Consider the following 23,716-nt stretch of genomic DNA (forward strand, 5'->3'; position numbering starts at 1 on the left):
GGTTCAGCTCAGCCTAACAGAAGCCCAATTAAACGAGTCTGAATGAATATGCATGTTCAAAGCCGGTTCTTTAATCTTATCTTTAATGTATGTTGAGCAAGAGGAAGAATGTATTTGAGTGTAACAAAAAGAAATGAGGCCAAAGAGGACTATTTCTTTCTGGGTGTGATTATCTTATGAGGAATTAGAATCTGTTTCATTAAAAACAAAGAGGCACCCACCTCTGTGTCCTAGATACGCACATCAACCTCCCCCCCACCCAGGCCCCTGGTCAAGGATGTTGTCTTTGTGATTTTCTTCTGCTTTGAACAACGACTGCATGAATTCATGTTTGTTCTCTTTTCCTCTTTCTCTCTCCCCCCACCCCCTCCTCACTCCACACACAGAGCTATGTTCTAGTTAGTCTTCCAGGAAACCCCAAGAGACCAAAGAAAGTCCATAGGATCTCAGTCTGCGATACCAGAGTGCTTGGTACAGAGCTACTGGAGTCCACAGCTCCTATAGTGGAGTAGGAATATTCTTGTTCCTACTAACCATGTGGTTAAGCAGATTGCAATGTGCTCTAAAGACTCCACACGGATGCTTCATTTCCAAGAAGAAAATTTAATTTCTTCTCCTCACTATTCCTATTTTCCTCTAAGTAGCTCTTCTCAGCCTTATGCAATAGCGTCAATTCAGGTTGAACAAGCTGTAATTATATTCAGGTGTAAGGAGCGCACAGCCTGTACAGAGTTTCCTTCTCTCTACCTGGCAGGTGAGGATCTCGTTAAGAAGGCTCTGGGGAAGGAAACAATGGCCTGGATCACAGTGGAGGAAAGAGTGCTCTGGGATTCGAACCATTTCCATGATTTGTGACAGGGATGACAAGTCATCTCAAGTATACCTAGCTGACTGCAGTAAGCGATTGTTTTGGAATTGGGCTCGAGTAAATTCTGTTGAGGCTGAGTCTGGGCTCAGTGGGAGAGAGTGCTGTGCTTGATTAGTGATGTCTGAAATGGGCAGGGGTTAGTGAGTGGTGTTATGTAGCCAAAAACACCATTCTTGATGGAAAAACAATTTCAAGGAGGAATGTGTAAATAGCAGCCTGATGGTAAACAGCTCAAGTGCAAGCCCATGCCTTTTGTATCTGTGTCCTTCTCAGTGCCCAACACTTAGCACAGGCTCCTAAATATTAATAACCTCCTGTCATTTCATGTCTGCAAGAGAAGCTGATTTTTCCCATCTCCCGTTACCTTAATAATGCTCTGGCAGGTGGACAGAGGCAGGCCGACCAGGCTGGTGCCATTTATGGACATGATCTGGTCCCCGATATTCAGCTTCCCTGATTTCTCTGCTGGTCCTCCGTGCATCATGTTGGCTATGATCACGGTTGGCAAGATGGATCCCCAGCCAGACTCCACAATCACCACACCTAGGATTTCCCCCTTCTGCTTCTCTATGAAGACCTGAAAGGAGAAAAACATGGAGAAAGCCTGAGTCAGCCATCACCCCATGTAGCAACAGAAATCAAAGCACTGCCCCTCTTCCTGTCTTGACTAAACACGACAGACATGTCCCTGATGACTGCACCCCAAGCGAGCCCTGTCTTCTCTGTAGTCCACAGCATTTGGAACTTTAAGAAACAATGTGATGCAGTCTCATAGCCTTTTTTTATACTTCTTATTCCATATAAGCAATCTTGCCTTGGTGACATAACCATGAGGGGCATCATGTGGGTTTTTTCTTAGAGTCCTTAGTGAAGTAGAAGAGAGACTGTGTGGGTGGGGGCTTCTGTGGTGCGCTATGGTTTCCAGAATAGCTTTCAGATTCTACGCACAGGTCCCCTCTTCCACAGAGCCTCACAAATTCTCTTAAGGTTCTTGAGTTAAAAATAAATATACATTACAGAAACACGGCTCTGCAAAGCGAAAGCTGAGAAAAAAGAACAAAAAAGATTGGAAGTGCAAAAACAAAGACCATGGCTCTAGATACATGTAATTTTTGGGTGGCTTTTCCCAGCTGGGCAGAGCACTTGGGAGCTAATTTTGGACACTTGCAATCTAATAAGGCAGAGATACCAGCAAGGGGTAATACGCTTCTTGGAAGCAACCAACAAGGAGTGTGAGTGTGGTGTGTTGTGTGTTTGTTTATTCATATTCACAGATCCATATATGCTTAAACACACACTGGAGTGGGGACAGCTAGGGCCTGACAAAGCCCCCTTCATGGATCTGGGTCCCTTTCCCCCTGCTGCTGGTGCTTGCAACTGGCTCCTTCCCTGGAGAACTGCTCTTAGCCAAATGGGAGATAGCACTTGCACCACCTGTTACAGATTCAACTGTGTCCCCCGCACCCCCCGCCCCCAATTCATATGCTGGAGTCCTAACTCCCAGGACCTCTGAGTACCACCTTGCTGGAGACACAGGGTCTTTTCATAGGGAGTCAGGCTAAAGTTATGGGGGTGGGTCCTAATTTGATATAACTTATCAAAGGGGGAAATGTGGGTACAGAGACATGCACAGAGTGAAGACCCAGTAAGAAGACAGACATCTACATGCCAGTGAGAGCGGCCTGGGTCAGGTCTTCCCTTCACAGCCCTCGGAAGGAACCAGCCCTGCCGACACTTTGATCTCAGACTTCCCGCTTCCAGAGCTGTGAGCCAATACGTTTCTGTGTTTGATACCCCGGGCTCGGGGGACTTTGTCATGGCAGCCCACGCATGCTAACACACTGTGTCTGACCTCAGTGTCAGTGGTGGGTTAGCACATGGTACACAGGCCTGCCAGCTCTTGTGGCTCCAGGTGGGACAAGCCTATCCTGTGATGTGTGACCTGGAGCGTCCCTTTGGATCAGAATGATGCTCATCACCGCCCTGCTGCCCACACTTTTTCCAGAGTACACCCTCCTCCCAAATCCCTGAATAAGAATTCCTGACTCAGGCTGTGCTTCCGGGGAACCTAGGACACCTAACATAGGTCAGTGGATTAAAAAAATCACTTTCTCAATCCACTGGAGAAAGCCCAAGCCCTTTGCCTCAGCTGGACTGTCAGGCCCTCCAGTTCTGACTCATGCTGCTGGCTCCTCACATCCTCTCCTCCAGCCACGCTGCCTCATTCATGGCTCCCCAGACAATGCCCCAGCTTGCAGAGCCTGATGCTTCTGTTACTTTGGTCCAGCCCTCTGCACTCCTCTATACTTTCCAAAGAATACCCAGACCTCAGGCCAGCTCAGAGGGCTCACTTTCATCCAGACACTCCTGTGGAGCTCAGTACTCATCATTGGAGACCCAAGATTGGCTCCACTCTGCCAGGCACAGCTGTCTCTGGCCTGGCACCATCATTTAAAATCTTCCTTTTGGGGAGTTCCCATCGTGGCTCAGAGGAAATGATCTGACTAGTACCCATGAAGACAAAGGTTTGATCTCCAGCCTCGCTCAGTAGGTTAAGGATCTGGCGTTGCTGTGAGTTGTGGTGTGGGTCGCAGACGCGGCTTGGATCCAGTGTTGCAGTTGCTGAGGCTGTGACATAGGCCTGCAGCTGTAGCTCCGATTCAACCCCTAGCCTGAGAACCTCCACATGCCATGGGTGCAGCCCTAAAAAGACCAAAAAACAAGTAAATAAATAAAAATAAAATCTTCCTTTTAAATGTGCCCTTTCCTAGACTGGGGACTTGGCAAGAGTAGGGTTCAGGTCCTTCCTGCCTCTGCAACCCTCCCCTAAGTGGTCCTGGATTGCAGAGGGCAGAAGATGCCCTGCCGCAATGGCCATGCCCTCAGCTGCAGACTTTAATACCAGGGCTTCACGTGAAGGGGAAGAGAGATGGGCCTGAGCCCTTAGCAACATCCTATGAATGCCACCCTCATCAACCCAGCCACTGCACCTTCCCTTCCACAGCGGGTCCAGCTGGCCCAGTTCTGGGAGCAGCTTCAGGCAAGTACCTACATCTTTGCAGTTTTCCGACTTGGAGAAGTGGATCAGATCGTCGTTGTACATGTCCTGGGTGTTGAGCAGGTCGCTGTACTCCTTCTGGCTGAGATCTTCGGGGTTAATCCCGTTGGCCCTGAGGAATTCCTGGTATGCCACGCTAAATGCCTGCCCAATGGACTGTGCGATCAGCTGGGCCTGGAGAGGAGCCAGAGAGGGAAGACAGAGGTCAACAGGGCAGTGCTGCTGGGGACCTGGGTCCTGTCAGGACTGTGGAGTCTCCATGGGGCACCATGTGCCTGCTAGACATTTCAAAATGAGTGCGGACATTGTTTTTTGGCCGCACCCACAGCAGGTGGAAGTTCTGGGGCCAGGGATTGAAGTTGTGCCTTATCAGTGACAATGGCTGGATCCTTAATCTGTGAGGCTACTGGAGAACTCCAGTGGGGACATTTTTGGTGATGCCAGTGATCATTAGGGAGCTCCTGGCATTTGGTGGCTAGGAGTCAGGGATGCTGGACTTACTGCCATGCAAAGCACAGCCCCACAGAGGATGACTTGTTCTACATCCTGCAAGGTTTTCAAATATCTTGAAATTGCCAGACTTTCATGTATATGTAACGCCTATGTCTCATCACCTGAGTCTAGGACTCAACCCTCATTCATATAAAAACACAAGACCTTAACTGCACGGCTCTAATACACTCTGAACATTCCATGGATACAATTATTATATAAACTGAGAGAACGCCAGCTTTTGTTTTGTCCAGCACTTTACCGGAATTAAGCGCCACAACTTTGGAAAATCATCAGCATGAATGCAATTGGCAGGATGTGGGCTGCTGATATATCTATTCCCATCAGCTTGCGTGCTGTCTGCATAGCACGGTGGAGCTGCATGTGTGTGTCTATCTGCCTACCTTGCTACCTATTGATTTCCTTATTTAGCCCTTAATTCAAATTTTTTTGCTTTGTCTTCCCCCGGCACATGGAGGTTCTCAGGGTAAGGGTCAAATCAGAGCTATAGCCGCTGGCCTATGCCACAGCCACAGCAATGTGAGATCCAAGCCATGTCTGTGACCCACACCACATCTCACAGCAACGCCGGATCCTTAACCCATTGAGTGAAGCCAGGGATCAAACCCTCGTCCTCATGGATGCTAGTTGGGTTCATTAACTGCTGAGCCATGACGGGAAGTCCCTAAAATTTTAAATAGAAAGTGTTTACGACATTCGGCTGAATACTGTGCTCTCATATCCAAACTCATTCATCAAGTAGGCATAAGCATCCGATGATTCCATTATTTTTTCTGGAATGGCTGCGCTCAAGCATTTACATCTAGTAGTTAAGAACAATTTCATTTTAGCTTGCTTTTATTTCTCCTTTGTATTAGTTACATCTAGGGCAATACTTTGGCTATTTTGTGAAAACAATGTTCACAAAGGAAGGTTATATTATCTATGAATTGCTTTTCAGGACATTACTAAATATTTATTATGTTTAGGGACTCTTGGTTCCAAGAGAGTTGAGAACCTTGATCTAGTCCAACCCTCTGTTTTCCAAGGGAGGAGACTGAGGTCCAGAGACACCAAGGAACCTTCCCAAGGTCACATGGATCACAGGTCAGGAACTCTGCTTTTATTCTTCTTTCTCCTGCATTAATTAATCAACATTTAGCCCTGGGAGAGCCAGGAGCGACTGAGCACTTCTTATGAGCCTATGCTGTGTTAAACGCTATACAAGCACCACCACGTAAATCCTGACATCTAGTCTATGATGTAAGTAGGACTGGGCCACAAGCTATCATCCTAAGCTTTGAAGGCAGCATTTCAGAATTCAGAAATATTTAAATTTGAGAAAGAACAGGGTGCATATATCATATATTGGCTAAAAGCCCCATTAGAGCCTGGAGAAGTCCCTTATAAATGAACACCAGTAACATTCCTGCAGCTAAATGTGTAAGAGTCATGGTAAGCTGGATAAATCCTATAAAGTGTCTCATGGCAGCTCAGAGTAGGTTTATCAGCTAGTTGAGAACAAAAATTCCTTTTGTTTCTCAGAGCTCTCAGACTTTGCCACCGTGGGTCTGTTTTATTTGTTCCTATCGGACAGACTGGGAAAAGGAAGTTGAGAGCTTCAGTTGGGGTGGGAAGGGGTGGGGTGGGGACTGGGAATCCTGGCAGCCCGATTCCAGAGCCCACCTCCTCTCTATAAAATTCTAGGGAGTAGAAAACCCACAAAATAAGAAAAAGCTCTAGGGCAATGTTTTAAACACACACACAGCTCTCACCTCCACTCCTCCTTTCCCTCCCTTTGCTAATGTTTGCTAAAAGCAGCTAATTAACAGTGGTATCCTGTGGCTGGGAAAGAAATGCTTAACTTTTTTCACTTTGAGAATCTGGTGACTTCACATGCCACAAGTCACATTAAGGACCACCTCCCCCGTCCACTTCCTGCCAAGGCACTGCTGTGGGGATCAGAGGCACATGTGGACATTCTGAAATGTGTGTCTGAGACCACGGCCAGTGGGCCTCCTGACCATCATAAGCAGATGCACCTGGAGAATGCACAGGCTACTGGTGTCTATGCCACGTCCACCTGAGCCACACAGCAGTGCCTTCTACAGCAGCTCAGCAGCCGCCCAGCAGCTACACGGAAGCAGGATTCACATCGGCTCTCCCAGGCCTGGAGCCCACACCCTCCTTTGTCTTGGACTTTGGAAGCAAAGTAATAAAATTCCCAGATCCACTCTTGCCTCCTCATCCTTCCCCTTCATCACCTGCCCCTATGGACCCAAAGGAGCCCAGAGGAAAAAGAACGCCCTCCTTAGGAGCACCAAGACGGGGGGTGGGGGTGGCAGAAGGTCATACTGGGACCCTCCTGCCTGGTGAGCAGAGCTAGCTCCCCCTTTCCACAGGCCTCCAGGACATGTGAAACCAGATTCTAAACACAACCCCTTTGGAACTTTCCGAGAACCTTCTAAACTCGTTCACTCTCAGTTTACAAGTTTAGCTGCAGCTTTAGAGGAAGAGCAGGGAAAATGGCCAGAACAGGTGCAGCAAGCTCTCTGCCTGCTCAGCGCCCCTGTCCCTGGGGCCACTTTCTAGAGAACTGGAAGAGGAAAGGGTGGTACAGTGGTTGGGTCTCCTCTTCGTGGCTACAGCCGTGACGGCTCTGGTTCCCTGGAGAAAAGCAGCTCGCCTCTGACTCTTAACTTTTCGGAAGAAGGCCATTTACTGCCGCTCAATGAACACTCTCCTGGAGAAAAATGACCCCTTTTAAGGAACCAAGGCTACCAAAGGCAATTTTCTTTAAGTAGATAAGGGCTCACCGCTCAATACGAGAAACAGAGCTTATTACACTGTGGCAGGAGGAAAAATGAGCCCAGTCAATGGCACTGATACGGCCCTCTTGAGGGATGCTCTGTAGTTCAAGACTATGGTGGAACTGTGGCTCTGGCCCGGGGGGAGTCGTCAAAGCCTGTGAGGCTTTGGGAGAAGCATGGGTGCTAATGCAGCTTGAAGCTTGGTGGCCTGGCCAACAGTTCCATTGACAACTGGGGAAGAAGGCTGAATGGAAGAATGGGCTCCACCTCTGTTGTAAACTAATTTTCTCTGCTGATTTTTATCACCTGGAGAGATGGGCATCAGAAACCACTAGTTTTATGACTGGAAGAGCAGCTGGTTTTCCTAAGGACTAGGAGTGAGTGTTTGGTGCTCTTGCTACCTGGTGCGAAGGGGCAGGGATCCTAACTTTCTTATTAGGAAAGGACGGTCCTGCACATCCAAGGACTGTCCTCCTCAAAGACCCTAGTGACCAGGTAAGACCTGTTTGGGCTCCTATGAGTCTGAGTGAGTTCTTGCCACTCTTCTCTCCTCTGAGTGGCTTGCCTCCTTGCCTTTCCTCAAAGGACATCCCCAGGCCCCTACCTCAGGGCCTTTGCACCTGCTCTTTCCTCAACTCTGTTGAGGCCTCTGCACAAATGTCACCTCAGAAAGGACTGTGTGCATCACTCTACTTGAAATAGCCCCTGACCCTCTATATCCCTTGACCTAGTTTAATTTTTCCTTATCAAACTTTGTTACTTAATTTTATATTAGGTCTATTTACTTTCTACCACTCTATCACCTTCCTGATGAGTACCTTTGTCTATTTTATTCAGCCTCATATACTAGGCTAGAATAGTGCTTGGACATGTAGTAAGTACTAAATCATTACTTGCTTCACGTCTGATTAACGTTCTGAGAACCAGAGGGAAACTTCCCACCCCAGAACAGCCCATATGACATGGAGGGAGAAGAGGGGGAGGCCGCCCTTACGTCCTCGGACTCAAAGACGTGGCAGATCATCTTGTACTGCCTTTTTCCATCCTGGGACGGGTGAGAGGCTTCCACGTTCTCCTGGGAGTTGGAGCGCGGCATCCGCCTACGGGCCATCAGCACAACGATGTTCCCGATGTCTGCGATGTAGGAAATGGTCCTCAGAGGGTGGTCCATCATCGTCTCCTGCAGGACAGAAGGGAGAGGATAGTAAGTCCAGCACAGCATCTAATGACCCATGAGCGCCTGCCACCCTACAGCCCAGCCAAACATGGTCCACATGCAGGGGGGCCCCCGGGGCTCACTGAAAAGGCCCTGTTGGCAGACTCATGTGCACCCACCCAGGCCTGGGAGCAAGTCTCTTGGCTCATGATAACTCAGAGCAGGGAGTGGTCTGTGGTACATGAAAAGAAATTTCAATCATCTTACAACAAAGAGAGTCTCTGGTGGGGAAGTTGAAAAATAAGAAACTTGCATGTGATGGCTATATTTTGTGTGTATGTGTGATTTTATCTTTTTTTATTTTTTGGCTGTACCCATGGCGTGTGGAAGTTCCCGAGACAGGGTCTGAACCTGAGCCACAGCAGTGACAGTAGCTGAATCCTTAACTGCTAGGCTGCCAGGGAATTCCTGCATATATGTGAGTTTAAACAAAAATTTTTAAAAGGCTAATCTGTTCAAGTTCACAAATCTTCTGATGAAAACTCAAGAGAAATATTAGCAAACAATATCCATGGTTTATTTTCCTCTTTGATCTTTAACAGCCCCAAGGCTCCCTACACCAAGTCTCTCTCCAGCCCCCACCCCAGCAGCAGGCACTGCAGACACCACCTTATAGCTCGTGGAAGGCAGCCTCTAGGGACAGCTGCTCTACAGACAAGGGCACAGTCTCCTAGTCGCTATGCTAAGCTTCACCCCCAGGGAAGGTGGGCGCCAGCTAATACCTGCGTGTCGGCGTTCAACACTTTGATTCTCTGCGTGGAAATGAAGAGATCCACCTCGGTCATTGGCTGAGATTCACCTTCAGGAGCCTGAGAAGGAAAATGCACCGAGGGAAAGCTCAGTACCTGACTGTGACCCAGGTGCACGGGAGCAGAGTTAGCTCACACACAGAGGCGTTGAGACACAGTCACCAGAACAGCGATGCAGACTCCAGAATTAGACTGCCAAGGCTGAAGGGACCACACAGAGGATGGACACGGGGACAGGAGTGAGCATCTCCAGGTTACAGGGAGAAATGCAGACTCCCCTTTGCTCCCCCCACCCAATGGAAGCAGTAACACACTGCAGGAGATCTGACTCTGAACAGTGACTGAGAATGGCACTTTCTGCAAGGGTTTTGGAGCCCAACAACAGAAGGAATAAGGGCGACTGACTCACAGCCCAGGACCCTGGAGAAGTCAGAGCTTGCTCCTGCTCAAGTGACGGGAGGCAATGTTTACAGCAGGTGCAAACAAGGCAATGGGAGGCGGTTCTGGTAAGAGGGTCTTTGTGTTCCCACACCACCCAAGCAACACAGAAGCAGTACCCCCCAAACCCAAGCTACCCTGTTAAGAAGGAACCCCAAAGTCTCAATGTCCCATGGGTAGCTCGCAGGCACCTAGAAGCTCCATGACCAAAAAAGCGCATCGGTCTGGTTCATTTAGGGCTTAACTCCGCACGCATGTGGTTATTAGCGAGTTTTCTTTTTTGCATCCAGCAATCTGACAAATCCACAAATCAAACATGACGAGAATTGAGCAGACCCAAGTCCCTGCCACGTGAATGCTCCTGAATGGTGGGAATTTCCGCACTATTGTAGGGTTTGTTTAGCATCCCCAATCTGCTCCCTGTCGTTCCTCTGAAGTGAAATGACTAATGAGCAACAGAAAACAGCCACTTTGGGCAACTGAGTTCTGAGAAACGTTGGCTTATGGGGCGGTTCAAAAAGAAATCTGAACAAAAACTTGCTGGATGCAGAAAACAAAAACACGAAATAAGGAAAAAAGGCAAAACATAAACAAATGAAAATAACGAAACAAAACAAAACAGGCATAACACCAAGCTGATGAAGTTGTTTGTACTGCACCTTCTTCCTGCTTTTGGCTAATTTCTGGGCCATCTGCTTAGCATGGAACAAACAGAGACAGGAGAACAGTTAGAAAAGAAATCTGCAGAGACTCAAAGTTGAAAAGGGAATTGACAAACTAATATCCACAGTGATATAAGCATTTCTGTGGGAGGAAGACTGGCTTTAAAAAATCCCACTCTCTAACTGATCTCCTAAATCAGAATTTAGTAGGTGGCGCGGCTGTAAGAGGAAGGACATGTATCAACTGCAACTGATGTTTTACAAGAACCAACTCTTGGCTCTGTGGATTTCCTTTACTGTATGCCTGTCTTCTATTTCACTGATTGCAGCTTATATCTTTAATTATATTTTCTTTGGATTTAATTTGCTGATTTTTTTCTAGTTTCTTTTTTTTTTGTCTTTTTGCTATTTCTTTGGGCTGCTCCCGCAGCATATGGAGGGTCCCAGGCTAGGGGTCAAATCGGAGCTGTAGCCACTGGCCTACACCAGAGCCACAGCAACGCGGGATCCGAGCCACGTCTGTGACCTACACCACAGCTCATGGCAACGCCGGATCGTTAACCCACTGAGCAAGGGCAGGGACCAAACCCACAACCTCATGGTTCCTAGTCGGATTCATTAACCACTGCGCCACGACGGGAACTCCTGATTTTTTTCTAGTTTCTTAAGATGAAAACTTAAATTACACATTTTCTATTTTTTTTGATATATTTATGTAACACTATGAACTTCCTTCTAATCTCCACTTTAGCTGCAATCTAAATGTTGTAATTATCATTTCATTCAAAACACTTTCTAATTTACACTGTGATTTCTTCTTTGAACTTTATTCAGAATTGTGTGTGGGGGTTCTTTTTTGGTCTTTTTGTCTTTTTCAGGGCCGCACCCATGGCATATGGAGGCTCCTAGGCCAGGGGTCTAATTGGAGCTGTAGCTGCTGGCCTCCACCACAGTCATGCGGGATCTAAGCTGCGTCTGCAACCTACACCACAGCTCACAGCAACGTCGGATCCTTAACCCACTGAGCGAGGCCAGGCATTGAACTCACAACCTCATGGTTCCTAGTAGGATTCGTTAACTACTGAGCCACGATAGGAACTCCAGAATTTTGTTCTTAATATATTTGAAGATTTTCTAGCTATCGTTTTGTTATTGATTTCTGAATTGTTCTCCCTCTTTATCTATTGTAGTATTTCTCACCTTAAATTTGTGTACCAATAGAGACTATATACCTAACTGGAAATGGATTTAATATTTGTTCAAGATAGCATAGCTGAAGATAGACTGTCTAAAACTGAATTCTGGCTCTGCTACCTACTAGTCGTGTGGCTTGGAGCAAGCCACTTAATGTCTCCATGCTTCAGTTTCCTTAACTGTCAAAATGATGGTAAAGAGAGTATCTGTTTTGAGGCTAAAAGGAACACAGTCAGTCCTTAAACGATGCGGTGGGGAGGGGGTGTTAGGGCAGGAACCACTGCATTGTCGAAAATCAACATACAACTTGTAATTGGTTGGGCCTCTGAAGACATAATTCCTCTGTATCCACAGTTCTATACCCTTGGCTTCAACCAAATCACAGGTTCAATCAATCCTGAACCACACAGCACTGTATCTACTATTAAAAAATCCTGAGAGTTCTCTTTGTGGCTGAATGGCTAACAAACCCAACCAGGATCCATAAGGATGCAGGCCTTGCTCAGTGGGTTGGGGATCCAACACCATCGTTGAGAGGTGGTGTAGGTCGTAGACGCAGCTCGGATCCCATGCTGCTGTGGCTGCGGTGTAGGCCAGCAGCTGTAGCTCCAATTCAACCCCTAGCCCAGGAACTTCCATATGCCGGGGGTGTGGTCCTAAAAAGTAAAAAATAAGAAAAAAAATTTTTAAAAAACCCATGCATAAGTAGACCTGTGTTGTTCAAGGGCCAACTGTATACACAATGTTCTCAGGACAGTGCTAAGTGTTATTAATAAGCACTTTGTGTTTGCTTTTATATGATTATGATGTTAGATGATCAGAATTTGCCTATGTCAGGATGCAATCTCTTGGCTTTGGCAAGGCCTGCTATATATACACAGATCCTGCTTGCGGTGAGTCGGTGGCCAACTCACAGGCACTGCTTGGCGACTGGGTGGTGAGGGTGCAGTAAAAACTGCTCCCTCACGTCCTTGGTACTCACCTGGCAGGAAAAGCTCTCACCCTCAGCAGCACATCACTGTTGCATTAATGACTAAATGGTTGTCAGTACTACCTCACGGTGGAGAAACTGGACGATCAGCCAACCAAATGCCATCTAGCTAACCTAGGTGCATCCAGGGGAGTAGGGCAGGCCCACTCCCACACAGCCACCCCATAGCTCGTACTGGTGGTCACGAGTTCGTGGTGAACAGTCTGCTCTGGAAAAGTCTGAAGGCAGCAACTCCAAGCTGCACACAAGTTATCCTAACTGCTGCACACGACAGTGGACATATTTCCACATCTAAAAAGTGGCCCTGTCGTGATGTTACGTCACAGAGATTCCTGGATGGAATCTGAGAGTTCTGACGGGGGACGTTCTGATCTGCATCGGTTATAATCCCCAAATAGAGGACGGCTGTGAAAGTGCTAACAATTGTTTGTCTTCTACTACCTCCCCTGAAATGATATGGTGGGATTTTATGAATTTCTATTATTTTGGATACCTAAACCTAACAGCCATTGGTCAAAATTCCTCACTCTAGGGAAGAGTGATCTGAAAAGGCGTTTTTCAAAGGAAAGTAAGTCTGCCACCAATGGAACGCCCAAATTCTGTTTTTTACTGGGATGGGTGATGAGGAAGGGGATCCAAAAGGCAAACCAAATTTCATGAAAGGCATTCTGAGACAATTTCTTTGAAGCTAAAAATATTTTATGTGCTTAGAGTAATACCACCTTTAAATCACTTATGATACTCAAGTGCCCTGAAACAAGTGAGAATTACACATTTAGACCTCACACTGGAAATGATGATGGGGCTGGGGCCAGAATGAGAGACTGGAGCATCAGAGAAAAGGTCTGAGAGAACCTTAAGGCCAGCATGCATCTTGAAGCAAGCAGTGACAACATCCATTTAAATCCTCATGTTTCATTGAGATTGATTATGGCTTACCACCCAGCAGGCTGTGGGGCAAAGGACATAATCTGCAGCACTATCCATCTCATCACTCGATCCACAATGTGTGTTGAGTACCTGCTGCTCTTAAGACCCATGCTGGGGATCTTCCTGACTCTTCTAGCTTTTCTCTCTCCAGTTGACATTTACTGAGCACTTGGTATATGCCAGTATCCCTCTAAGCATTTCACATGTATCAATGGAAAAGCTTACAACAATCCTGTGAGGTAGGCATTACATTACTCTCATCTTTCAGAAGAGGAAACTGAGACACAGAGAGGCTAATTAACTTGCCCAAGGTCACACAGCTATTAAGGGTCAGAAGAGATATTCAAAGCTTGGAAGCCTCGCTGTATGTTCCAATTGCTATTGTGCCATTTGGACAAGTTTCTCATCTATAAACTTCTCAGTCTGTCTGCAAAACGGGGTTAATAATACCTACCTCACAGGATTCCCCAACCCCTCCTTGTGGAGGAAGAAATGAGATAATGTGTGTGAGAGATCTACGAAGTGTCAATATCCTCTTTAGCAACCACAGACTTCTTCAAGTCAGATGGCAGATCAGATGGCTTAGACAGAACTATACTGATAGAAACTTTCAGTTTACAATTAAATCCTAATTTTTAACACTTAAAGAAAATCTTTTCATAAAAGAAAGGAAAAATAGGATCTTTAGGGGAAGGCTAGTAAAGACATATATAAGAAAATTTGATAAAGAAGACTCCTTACAAAAATCTTGAACCAAAAAAACATGAAAACACCATTCGCGAGCTTCACAAATGTAGAGAGAAAATGAGACAAACACACTACACTCTGCGTGGACACGAAGAAGTTTCTACGACTCTGGCAGTGTGTGGCAGTTCACCTTGCCTTCCAGGGGAGGAGCAGAGAATGAAGTGGGAATGAGGGTGGAGCGAAACATGGCACTGCAGTCAGAGAAAGGCAGCCAAGCGAGCTGCACTGGCTTGAGTCTGGTTCTCTAGAAGGGTGAAGGCATGATTTCCACACTGAGGGTGGGGGATGGGGTGTCCTGCCTAGGGCACTTTAGATACTGACAGCTAGTAGGGCAAAGCTCTCTCCGGAAGGTTTTCTGAAAACTTGTTTAAATGAATCCTAGCAACCAGACTCTCAGTATCACCACAGTGATAATGCATGCTGCCTTCAAGTAATTGTGGATGCTTCTGGTTAAACAAAGGGAATTAAATCTCCTTAGTACAGGACTTCTCAGAGCCTTTAATAGGAAAACACATGTGCCAAATATCCAAAAAAGACCAGTTCTAAAGCGTTTCCTTTTTTTTGGTTTTGTTTTTGCTTCTTAGGGCCACCTCACGGCATATGGAGGGTCCCAGGCTAGGGGTAGAATCATAGTTACAGCTGCCGGCCTACACCACAGCCGCAGCAACACAGGATCCAAACCATGTCTGTGACCTACACCACAGCTCACAGCAATTCCAGATCTTTAACCCACTGAGTGAGGCCAGGGATCAAACCCACAACCTCATGGTTCCAAAAATATGGAACGCTTCATGAATTTGTGTCATCCTTGCTCAGGGCCATGCTAATCCTCTCTGCATCGTTCCAATTTTAGTATATGTGCTGCTGAAGCGAGCACTCTAAAGCGTTTCTTGAGCTTATGTGGAACCCCATCGTGAGCAGTGCTTGGCTTGACTGAAATGTGCAGAGCACAGCTAGAGAACGGAGGCTCCTTACTGCTAGATGCTCTGCCCTTCTCTCCTGTAGTGGGTCCTGAAGTGCAGGTAGCGTATATCACAATCTCGGAGGGCTTATGAAAACAGATTCCTGGGCTCCACCACCCAAGTTTCCGACCAGGATGGAGCCTGAGAATCTGCATTTCTAACAAGTTCCTGGGAGCTGCTGCTGCTGGCCGAGGACCCCCACTTTGATGAGGACCACAGCTCTAATGCGTTTCTAAATAATATAGGGGGCTTCCTGGAAGGATATTACTATATCTCAAAAATGATCAACGAAAAAGGCAGAAAGGATACATTAGGGAGGGTGTAAAGATGGGAAAAAAAAAAGCTTGAAAAAAATGATAGGTGTCCTCTAACTCTTCTACTGCATTCAGATGCACCTTATTTCTTATCTTCTGGTAGATGGAAAAGTTTTTTAATTTCAGATTCCTCAACCTGACTTGTATCATTGTTACCTAACACTCCTCTTGGCTTCCTCTTTAGACTGCGTGTTTCTCAAGGTCAAGGGCTGGGTCTTGGTTGATTTTTATCTCCTAAGATGGCTATCACAGGATCCTGCACAGGGACAGTTTGCTTTTTGAGCCAAATTCATATCTAGCCGAACCACACCTTCCAATTCTCATTTCTCAATTTCCCACTCTGGCAAGTTAGCCTATAAATTCTTTGTTAAGAAAATCTTAATCCTTCAAACTCCAAGGATAAATCCAAAATCACTATTCAATTCCAGTCCACAGTCGGTGCTAAGTGAGTGACAGACACCACGTAATTGACAGACAGACCAGTAATGAAAGCCTGCTTTGCAATGGAGACCCAAGCATCAGGCTCAGGGCTGGCTCACAGAAAAAGCACCACAAACACATGGCCACAGAGAGACTCTCGCCTGGTGAGGCAGGTCTCACTCACATGCACAAACAAGCGATGCAGGCAGAGGAAAGAGAGGGGCAAGGTGGGTCCCTACGGGGAGGGAGGGAAAAAGGAACCCGCAAAACAAAGGAGGAAACTCTTCTGTCTGTGTAGGTGAGAGCAGCAGGTCAGGAATTACTCATCCGAGTGTGGTGAGGCTATCACATTACTAAATGGATTTCCACATAAATCCATGGAGCTTATTTCCCCGCCTTTCTTCCTGGGTGGATGTGGATATAAAAATCTGTAGCCTCATTCTGCTCTGCATTTCTCAAAGTGGCCTAGAGTAACTCATTCCTGAAAGGTCAGCCTCTCTTTAGGAAGACAGCGTGGCACCACCTCCCTCAGAGACGCAAGCACCTGGGGCACCACCATACGTGCTCCCTGTGAGACCACCCAAGTGGTCTGGACAAATGCTCTTGGCTCCTGGGTTCCCTGGGCAAACGATGAAGTCCATGGGCACCATCCTGACACAGTCACTTTCTAGGGGGCGTGGAAATAAACCCTGGGTTCTGAGCGCAGCCCTCTCCACTTACAATTGGAAAGAGCGTCAGGCTGGGTATAAAGGCAAACAATCTGACAGGCATTAAGATGGCTGTAAAAGGAACACGAGGCAGAAAATATTTAATGATAGGCAACAGTTCCTTCAGATGCACAGAAGCAGACTGCAAAATGATACTTATAAATGAAATGCCACCATTTAATTTTACCACTCTATAATGAACTCCTCACACCAGAGCAATTTGCTGTAAAAATAAATATATGTTTTCCAGATGCTTACTCTGCTCTAGGCAGGTCTCAAGTGGATTTATAGTCAGAGAGCCTCTGTCTTGCCCATTCTGATTGACAAAGCCATCTAATTTTTTGTTCCAACGACTCGTGACACTTCTGGATACCAACCAATCCTTTGAAACCTTTTGGGTTTCTCCTCAGGGAGCTGGACTTTCAAGAAGGGAAAAGGGCGCCCAGAAACCACTGTGGAAATCGGAAGGTATAAAGCACAGAACATTTGGTGAGTCGTGGCACTGGAGGAGGTCCTGGGATGCTGGCTCTTCCCCACTGCTGCTCTCCATTCAGACGATGTACCTGTGCCTGCTCCCCACCAAGGTCACCAAGTACACGTTATGTGTCACAGGGCAGCAGAAAGACAGACTCCAGCTGTAGGAGTCCAGGGCTATTTGGCAGGAGGCCAACAGACAGAACCAAGGACAAACATCTCAAAGCTACACGTAGCTTTTGGTCCTGGAGGTCTTCAATACTCTTGGGGGCCGACTATTGTTCTGGAGGATTCGCCTTAGCAGGCCCTGGCAGTGTGACTTGACAGGGAGCAGGGGGGCTCTAGCATTCTGGACGAGGTAAGTCTTTGTCACGAGACTCCGTCCTGAACATTACAGGGTGTCAGGTATCTCTGGCCCTGGCCACCAGTGCCCGTAACCATGTCCCAGACCCCGTGACACTAGAGTGACAACCAAAAACACCCATTACCCATTTCCAAACACCTCTTTTGGAGGCCGTCCCCATCTGTCAGAGAACCATGCTGGGTCCTCACCCTCTCACAGGTGCTGTGGGAACGAGTGGTACCAGTAACCTGAGAAACTAAGTGCTGGGTCGAGAGAGCTCAGCTAAGTTACTCCCCGGTGCTGCTACCTCAGCACCCATTGTGTTTGGCCAAGAAGCCTGCGTGGGCCTGAAACTGACATTAGCCCCTTCATACAAGCAAGTGCCGTGGAGAGCAACCAGCAAATGTAAGCTTCTCAGAGGACCCCTGCATCAGCCCTTGTGATAACGTCTCCCCCTGCCTCCCAGGGCCTTCCCCACGTTTCCCCTGCCCCCAGATCAGACCCCTGGAGAGCTCGGCAAAGCCCCATTTTGGTTTCAATCAACTAATCTGGCTTTAGCCTGGGACCCTCAAAGCGTTCCACCCATGGAACCCAGTGAGGGCACAGGGCCAGGTCCTGCCTGACCTTCCCACATGTCCCTCTAAGTGTGCACGTACTTCCTCCAGGACCTCTGAGTCAACAACTTCTCTATCTTCACTTCTCTTGTGGTGTTTTGCTCGCCACTTGGCACCCTGGGGTTCTACTTACCAAATACTAATATAACAAAATCATCACATGTTGTCTGGTAACTGTGGGACACGAGGAGCCAGAACTATGTCCCTTAAGACTGGTTTGAAAGGTCTCTGCTCTGTATGAAATAAGGCAGGTCAGTGCCTGAAAAGCAGCTTGTTCTTGTGAAGAGGTCTGTACGTTTTTGGTTTGAATGTCGAGATCCTAAATGAAGACGGAGGAGATTGGAGACATCTGTGGGTATTAATGCCAACCCTTTATGATAAAGGAGACAGTGAAAAGGCATCAGGCCAAGCTTGGATGCACAGCTCAACAGAAACCTGATGTTCTACCAGCAGCATGATTGAGTCTGAAAGACCCAGAGGGGAGGAAGGTCCGCTTGACACACTGTCAGGGAGTTAGTTGTCTTGCTGGGAGTCACAGGGTGAGGTGCACTTCTGGGGATAAGGGGTGGGACCTCCCCACTGTCAATCACCCTGGGAGAGACTAATTTTAGAAGACGACGTGAAAACTACAGAAGCGGGCTTTGTGGAAGTAGGGTCTGAGGCACAGACGGGGTTTGCGCATCTCCAACGAAGTGATGGAGTGGGTCCCTGTTACATGGAAGAAACTGGTAGCCCCTGTCAGCAACGTTGGCATTGGGTCTGGCCTATTGCTGTTGTGACAATCACCACCCTTGACGTAGTTGTAAGTTACTCTCTGGTTTATACATTCTAATTCCTAAACCGTCAGTGATATTATCAAAAGGTGCAGTGTGGGCTTACTGTTGCAGTGTGATTGGAAGTGAAGGGAAGGGCCCAACACTGAGCTCAGAAGAGCCATGTCTCCTCTAAGCACAGAGAGGTGGTAAGAGCAGCCAAGTGACTCCTGGAGGTCCCAGCAGCAGGAGGGACAGATAGCAGCTTGAGGAAGAAGCAATGAGAGAGAACCTGGGGACATTCACATAGCATCCTGGGAAGCTACAGAATTACTGGGCATCAGAGGGGGTACTCAAGGCATCATAATTGGGCATCAATGACCATGTTCAATATTTAGGGCATGGAAGAGCCTGGACAAGTGAATAAGATGGGAATCAGCCAATTCTGGAAAACCAGATGCCACACCCACGCTCTGAGTGACCTCCATGGCTGCTGCGCTCCCCTCCCCTGGGCTTTCAGACAGCATCTTGCCTCTCAAGGTCTCCCCACACTCCTGTGGCCCTTAGGACCCCACGCCCCTCTTTCTGCCTCGAATACCCCCTGCATATTCACTGGCTTGATTCACTGCTCATTTGTGATGCTGAGCTGGAGGGTAAGGGTCTTGCTTTATAAATCACTATTCTCCCTCCTTATCAAGACCCTGCATAGCCCTGAACCTGTAAGTGCCCAGGAAATACTCTTCCCTTGATGGGGAGAGTAAGGACTCTCAGCTACAGCTAGCTGCTCATGCTTCTCATTCCACATGGCCAGACAAAGCCCGGGATGGAACTAGGGGATGTGTGAGAAAGGACACATGAAAAAGGGAAGGGTCCCTTGAGGAGGGACCAATGGAAACTGGATTGCACCAATTCTGTCAAGTCCTAACCTATGCCAACTTGCCCAAAATACCTGGCTCTGGTTTCAATGGTGATGCGATGCTTGTGACTCTAGGTGAAAACAAACTCAGGGGTTCTAGGTGCTGGTGGCACTTAATGGCACTTGAATGACATGATGGCATCATAAGGGTCTCTGTCATCCTTGGCTTGTCCATGATTCTAGGTGGTCCTGGCATCTTGGTGGAGTTTCTAGAGGTCTGTGTTTCCATGGGATCAAACTAGTTTTGGCTGGTTCCAACTAGTTGTGAATGATTTAAACTAGACACAAGTGGCTCTCCAGGGATCAAACAGGCTTGCTCCCTTTAAATCTTGATAAAACTGATTCAAACAGGTGATGACTGGTTTGAACTGGGTTAGCTCTGCACTGACTTGGTTCAGACTAACCAAGGTAGATTTGATCAAATGGTTCATGTTACCTGAAGCAAGCCAGTTCAGCCTAGCCTGAACAGGATCAGCTGGTTCAAAAGCAATGAGACCTTGTTTGAATCATGTATGTTTAAGCCACTGATCTCCAGCTGTCAGTGCAAACACAGTGATACCGCTCTCATGTTGTAAATATAATACTTAAAATGTTGTCCTTCCTCATCTCAACTTTTCAAAGCTTATGATCATATGCAGTTTTTCCTTAAGACTGGCCCTTAAAAACAATCAAATTATATAGGATTTCTACATCAGGACTCCAGCGTACTTTGGAAATCTTTTTTTCCACTTAGAACTGTTAGCAGGTGTGTATGTAAGCACTGCCTGCCATGCCATCTCAGTCTACTCTCCTCTAAACTCGGCAATAGATACAAGAGGCATGAGGTGACCACTATGCAGGGCTCAGATGTCTGCCTCTGCCCCCCATCCTCCCCCCTCGGGACACACAGCACCCCCTCACCTTAATCCTGCTGACTGCTTCCTGGGCCTGCATCATGCGCACATTTTTGGAGGGAGTTTTGTCTGAGAGCAGCTGGGTGGAGCCAAGGTAATTGGCGGCAAAAATGATTCCATCGATCAAGTCCTCGGGGTCACAAGGTCCGGGAACTGTAACACAGAGAACCGCAGTGGTGAGCGAGGCCACTGCCCTACCCCCAGTAGCACCCAGTTTCCCCTGCTGCTCCCCACCAGCACAGGTGGGCCAGCTCCAGAGACCCCTGAGCATGTGTGTCTACCTGCTAGTGAAAACCATCTATCTCTGGTCTACCTGCACCCAGCCCTCACTTTCAAAGAGAAAGAACAATCTCTTCTTAGAGGAATTTACTTCGCCCAGTCTACTGATTATGACAAACAATGTAAATATTTTTAAAACATGAAATACAACATTCAGTGACAAAGGATGTTGTTTTTCCTGTTAGACTGTGAGCTCTCTGGGGATAAAGAGTGTGTCACATTCATCTCAGGCTCTCGTGTGTCTGGTCTGTGTCTGTTACCCGGTGGGTATGAAATAAATGTTCGCTGGACAAATGGTTAGGTGAGTAGAAGGCTGTCTTATTTGAAAACCTCACTCAACATCAGTTCCTTTGCTTGCCACTTCTTCACGTCACCCCTTCCACTTTATCCATAATGGAGAAAAAATTTTATAAATTGGAAAAGTAAGTATTTGTGGGAGAATGTTTGGATTCCCAAAGTGGCCTGTGACCTGAAGTCTGCAAGAGTGATAACATTACCCCCGAGCCGTGGTCTCATGCTGCCAACCCTGCTGACTTACAGGCTATTATGGTCCAGCCGGGGGTCTGCATACCCATCAATTCCAGGGACAACTGGAATTTTCTGTTCTCATTCACCAGCCTTACAAATCAAGCCTTAGTTTTAAATATTTAATATCGGGACATCTGATTCTTACCATAAACACCTGTAAACCCCACTGGAAATTAACACGTTTGGGACTAATATATAACTTTACAACAGAAGCACTAAGAAAGGCATTTTAATTCTGCAATGAAAACATGTGTTTTCTTTGGCTTGCATGCCAAATTTGGAAAGACTAAAATATACTTTTTAACCCACTGTTAAAACCTCAGCGTTTTAAATTAGAAAACTAGAAATGGAAACAATTTGCTTTTTCCTCTTGGAGATCCAATCTGAAATGGCTTTTATTTTTATCCTTACACATCAAGCTCATCTTGAGCTTCAACAGCTGCTTCCCATGATAAGCTACTTATCAGGGTACAGACTTAAAATAAGCTATTCATTTTCCTAAATCCAAGGTGATGATGGTGGGAAAAAAAAAGAAATTAACAACATTTTAGGAAAGGCCTTCACAAAGCATCTGTGTAGTGATTAAACAAGGAAACCTGTTATTTTTCTGCTCCTCAATCTGAGAAAAACTTCTGGACAATCACTGAGTGGTACACAGCCAAACCTGCCTGCACCACATACTTACCAGTCATTTACATGCTTCTCAACAGCCTCATGCTTCCTATCCTAAAACCTAAGATGTGTGGGGTATTCAGGTTATTTACAATGCACAACTTTAGCTGTATAGCAGGGAAGCCCTGTCTAAAATAATATAGGAACAAGTTTGGACCCATACTAGGGCTCATAAAAAAGTAAAAAGATTATCAGTCTTTCACGATAAATTCCAGTGACAGATTTACAATGTCACATAAACATCATGTCTACCAAGCAGGTATTATAGAAAACAGGTCTCGTCTGGCATAGCAACTTTAAAAAAGCTTCCATTCATTTTGTGGAACATTTAATGAATGTTAAAAGAAAAACAAAAAGAGGAGTTCCCTTGTGGTGCAGTGGGTTAAGGATCTGTGTTGTCACTGCAGCAGCTCAGGTCACTCGGGTTCAATACCCAGCCCAGGAACTTCTATGTGCCACGGGGGTGCCTACCCCCAAAAAAAGAAAAAGAAAAAAGAATAAAAATTGAGATATTTTCTCTATGGGACTTCCAACATCATATACTTATCAATGGATTTAGCTCTTTATTGTGAAACATCCCTCTTCAACCATAGTAAATACTGATATGCAGCTAAGTTAAAGAGTAACACAAATAACATTTAAATGACTATATAAATGTTAAGCAGCTGAGAGAAAGAAATATTGGACCTAAACAGATATAAATTTGAGATATGATCTCACATCGATTATCCTCCAGGGAAACTACAATCAAACGCCACTGTACTAAAATCACAAAAATAAATAAATAAATAAATAAATATATAGCCCCAAGTTCATAAGTTCATTTTAGGCTCAGTGCTAGTGCATTTTTTGTTTTAGTGTATTCTTTTTTAAAGTTAAAAAAAATTAAAGTTGGAGTTTCTGTCATGGTACAGTGTAAACAAATCAGACTAGGAACCATGAGGTTGTGGGTTCGATCCCTGGCCTCGCTCAGTGGGTTAAGGATCCGATGTTGCCGTGAGTTGTGGTGTAGGTTGCAGATGCTGCTTGGATCCCATGTTGCTGTGGCTGTGGCTGTGGCTGGCAGCAACAGCTCCGATTTGACCCCTAGCCTGGGAACCTGCATATGCCAGGGGTGTGGCCCTAAAAAGCAAAAAAACATTAAAGTTGTAAGAGTCCTAAACCAAACAACGGCAGTGATGCCTTTGTGTTGCTCTGTGGGAAACAAGCACACGCTTTACATCTTCACACTCATGTTAATGCTCAGCTTGAAAATTTCAAAGTCTGGAGGAATGGATAATGAAGAATGATTTCCAAACTTCTGAAAACTCCCCAAGGTGCTGTTGTGGAGTTTGGGAGCTTTACAAAAATGGTGCAAAAAATTTCCAGGTTACTCAAGAAAGAAACCTCAGTTACAACCAAACCTATGAGTGTGTCCTGGGCTTCAGGCGGGTTTATGTATCCAAGTTAATTCATTCCAACTGTTCACACACAGGATCCAGAGCCCAGATGCAGCCTCAAAGCAATGCTGAGGCATCCTCTGGCCCTCAGAAAATCCTCCTTCAAGGAAATTCACCTGCCCCAAATTCACCTGCCACACTCCCTATGTGGCCTGACCTCGAGCTGGGGTGCCCAGCTTGGATTGAGTTTTGGCCCCACCAAGCCTGCCAATGGGGTGACCTTGAGCAGTGAATAAGCTACGCAGCCA

General features: G+C 46.5%; 1 protein-coding gene and 1 non-coding gene across 5 annotated transcripts in view; both read right to left on the minus strand.

Moving 5' to 3' along the window:
• The window catches only part of APBA1 (amyloid beta precursor protein binding family A member 1), a 231,361-nt gene that overhangs the window by 13,786 nt on the left and 193,859 nt on the right, over positions 1 to 23,716 (minus strand). For 3 of the 4 annotated variants that reach the window (XM_047767749.1, XM_047767748.1, XM_047767750.1), the window contains exons 5-10: positions 20,558 to 20,703; positions 10,291 to 10,323; positions 9,167 to 9,253; positions 8,223 to 8,408; positions 3,921 to 4,100; positions 1,233 to 1,445 (exon numbers count right to left, since the gene is read on the minus strand). In XM_047767749.1, the coding sequence (XP_047623705.1) occupies positions 1,233 to 1,445; positions 3,921 to 4,100; positions 8,223 to 8,408; positions 9,167 to 9,253; positions 10,291 to 10,323; positions 20,558 to 20,703 (845 nt within the window). The remainder of the gene's footprint in view (positions 1 to 1,232; positions 1,446 to 3,920; positions 4,101 to 8,222; positions 8,409 to 9,166; positions 9,254 to 10,290; positions 10,324 to 20,557; positions 20,704 to 23,716) is intronic. The other variant, XM_047767751.1, reaches the window with a different exon arrangement.
• Positions 14,929 to 15,032, minus strand: LOC125121654 (U6 spliceosomal RNA). Its single transcript, XR_007133539.1, has one exon. It is a non-coding gene; the product is annotated as a U6 spliceosomal RNA (small nuclear RNA).

The sequence above is a fragment of the Phacochoerus africanus genome, chromosome 2 (genome assembly GCF_016906955.1).
Source record: "Phacochoerus africanus isolate WHEZ1 chromosome 2, ROS_Pafr_v1, whole genome shotgun sequence".
Lineage (NCBI taxonomy): Eukaryota > Metazoa > Chordata > Mammalia > Artiodactyla > Suidae > Phacochoerus > Phacochoerus africanus.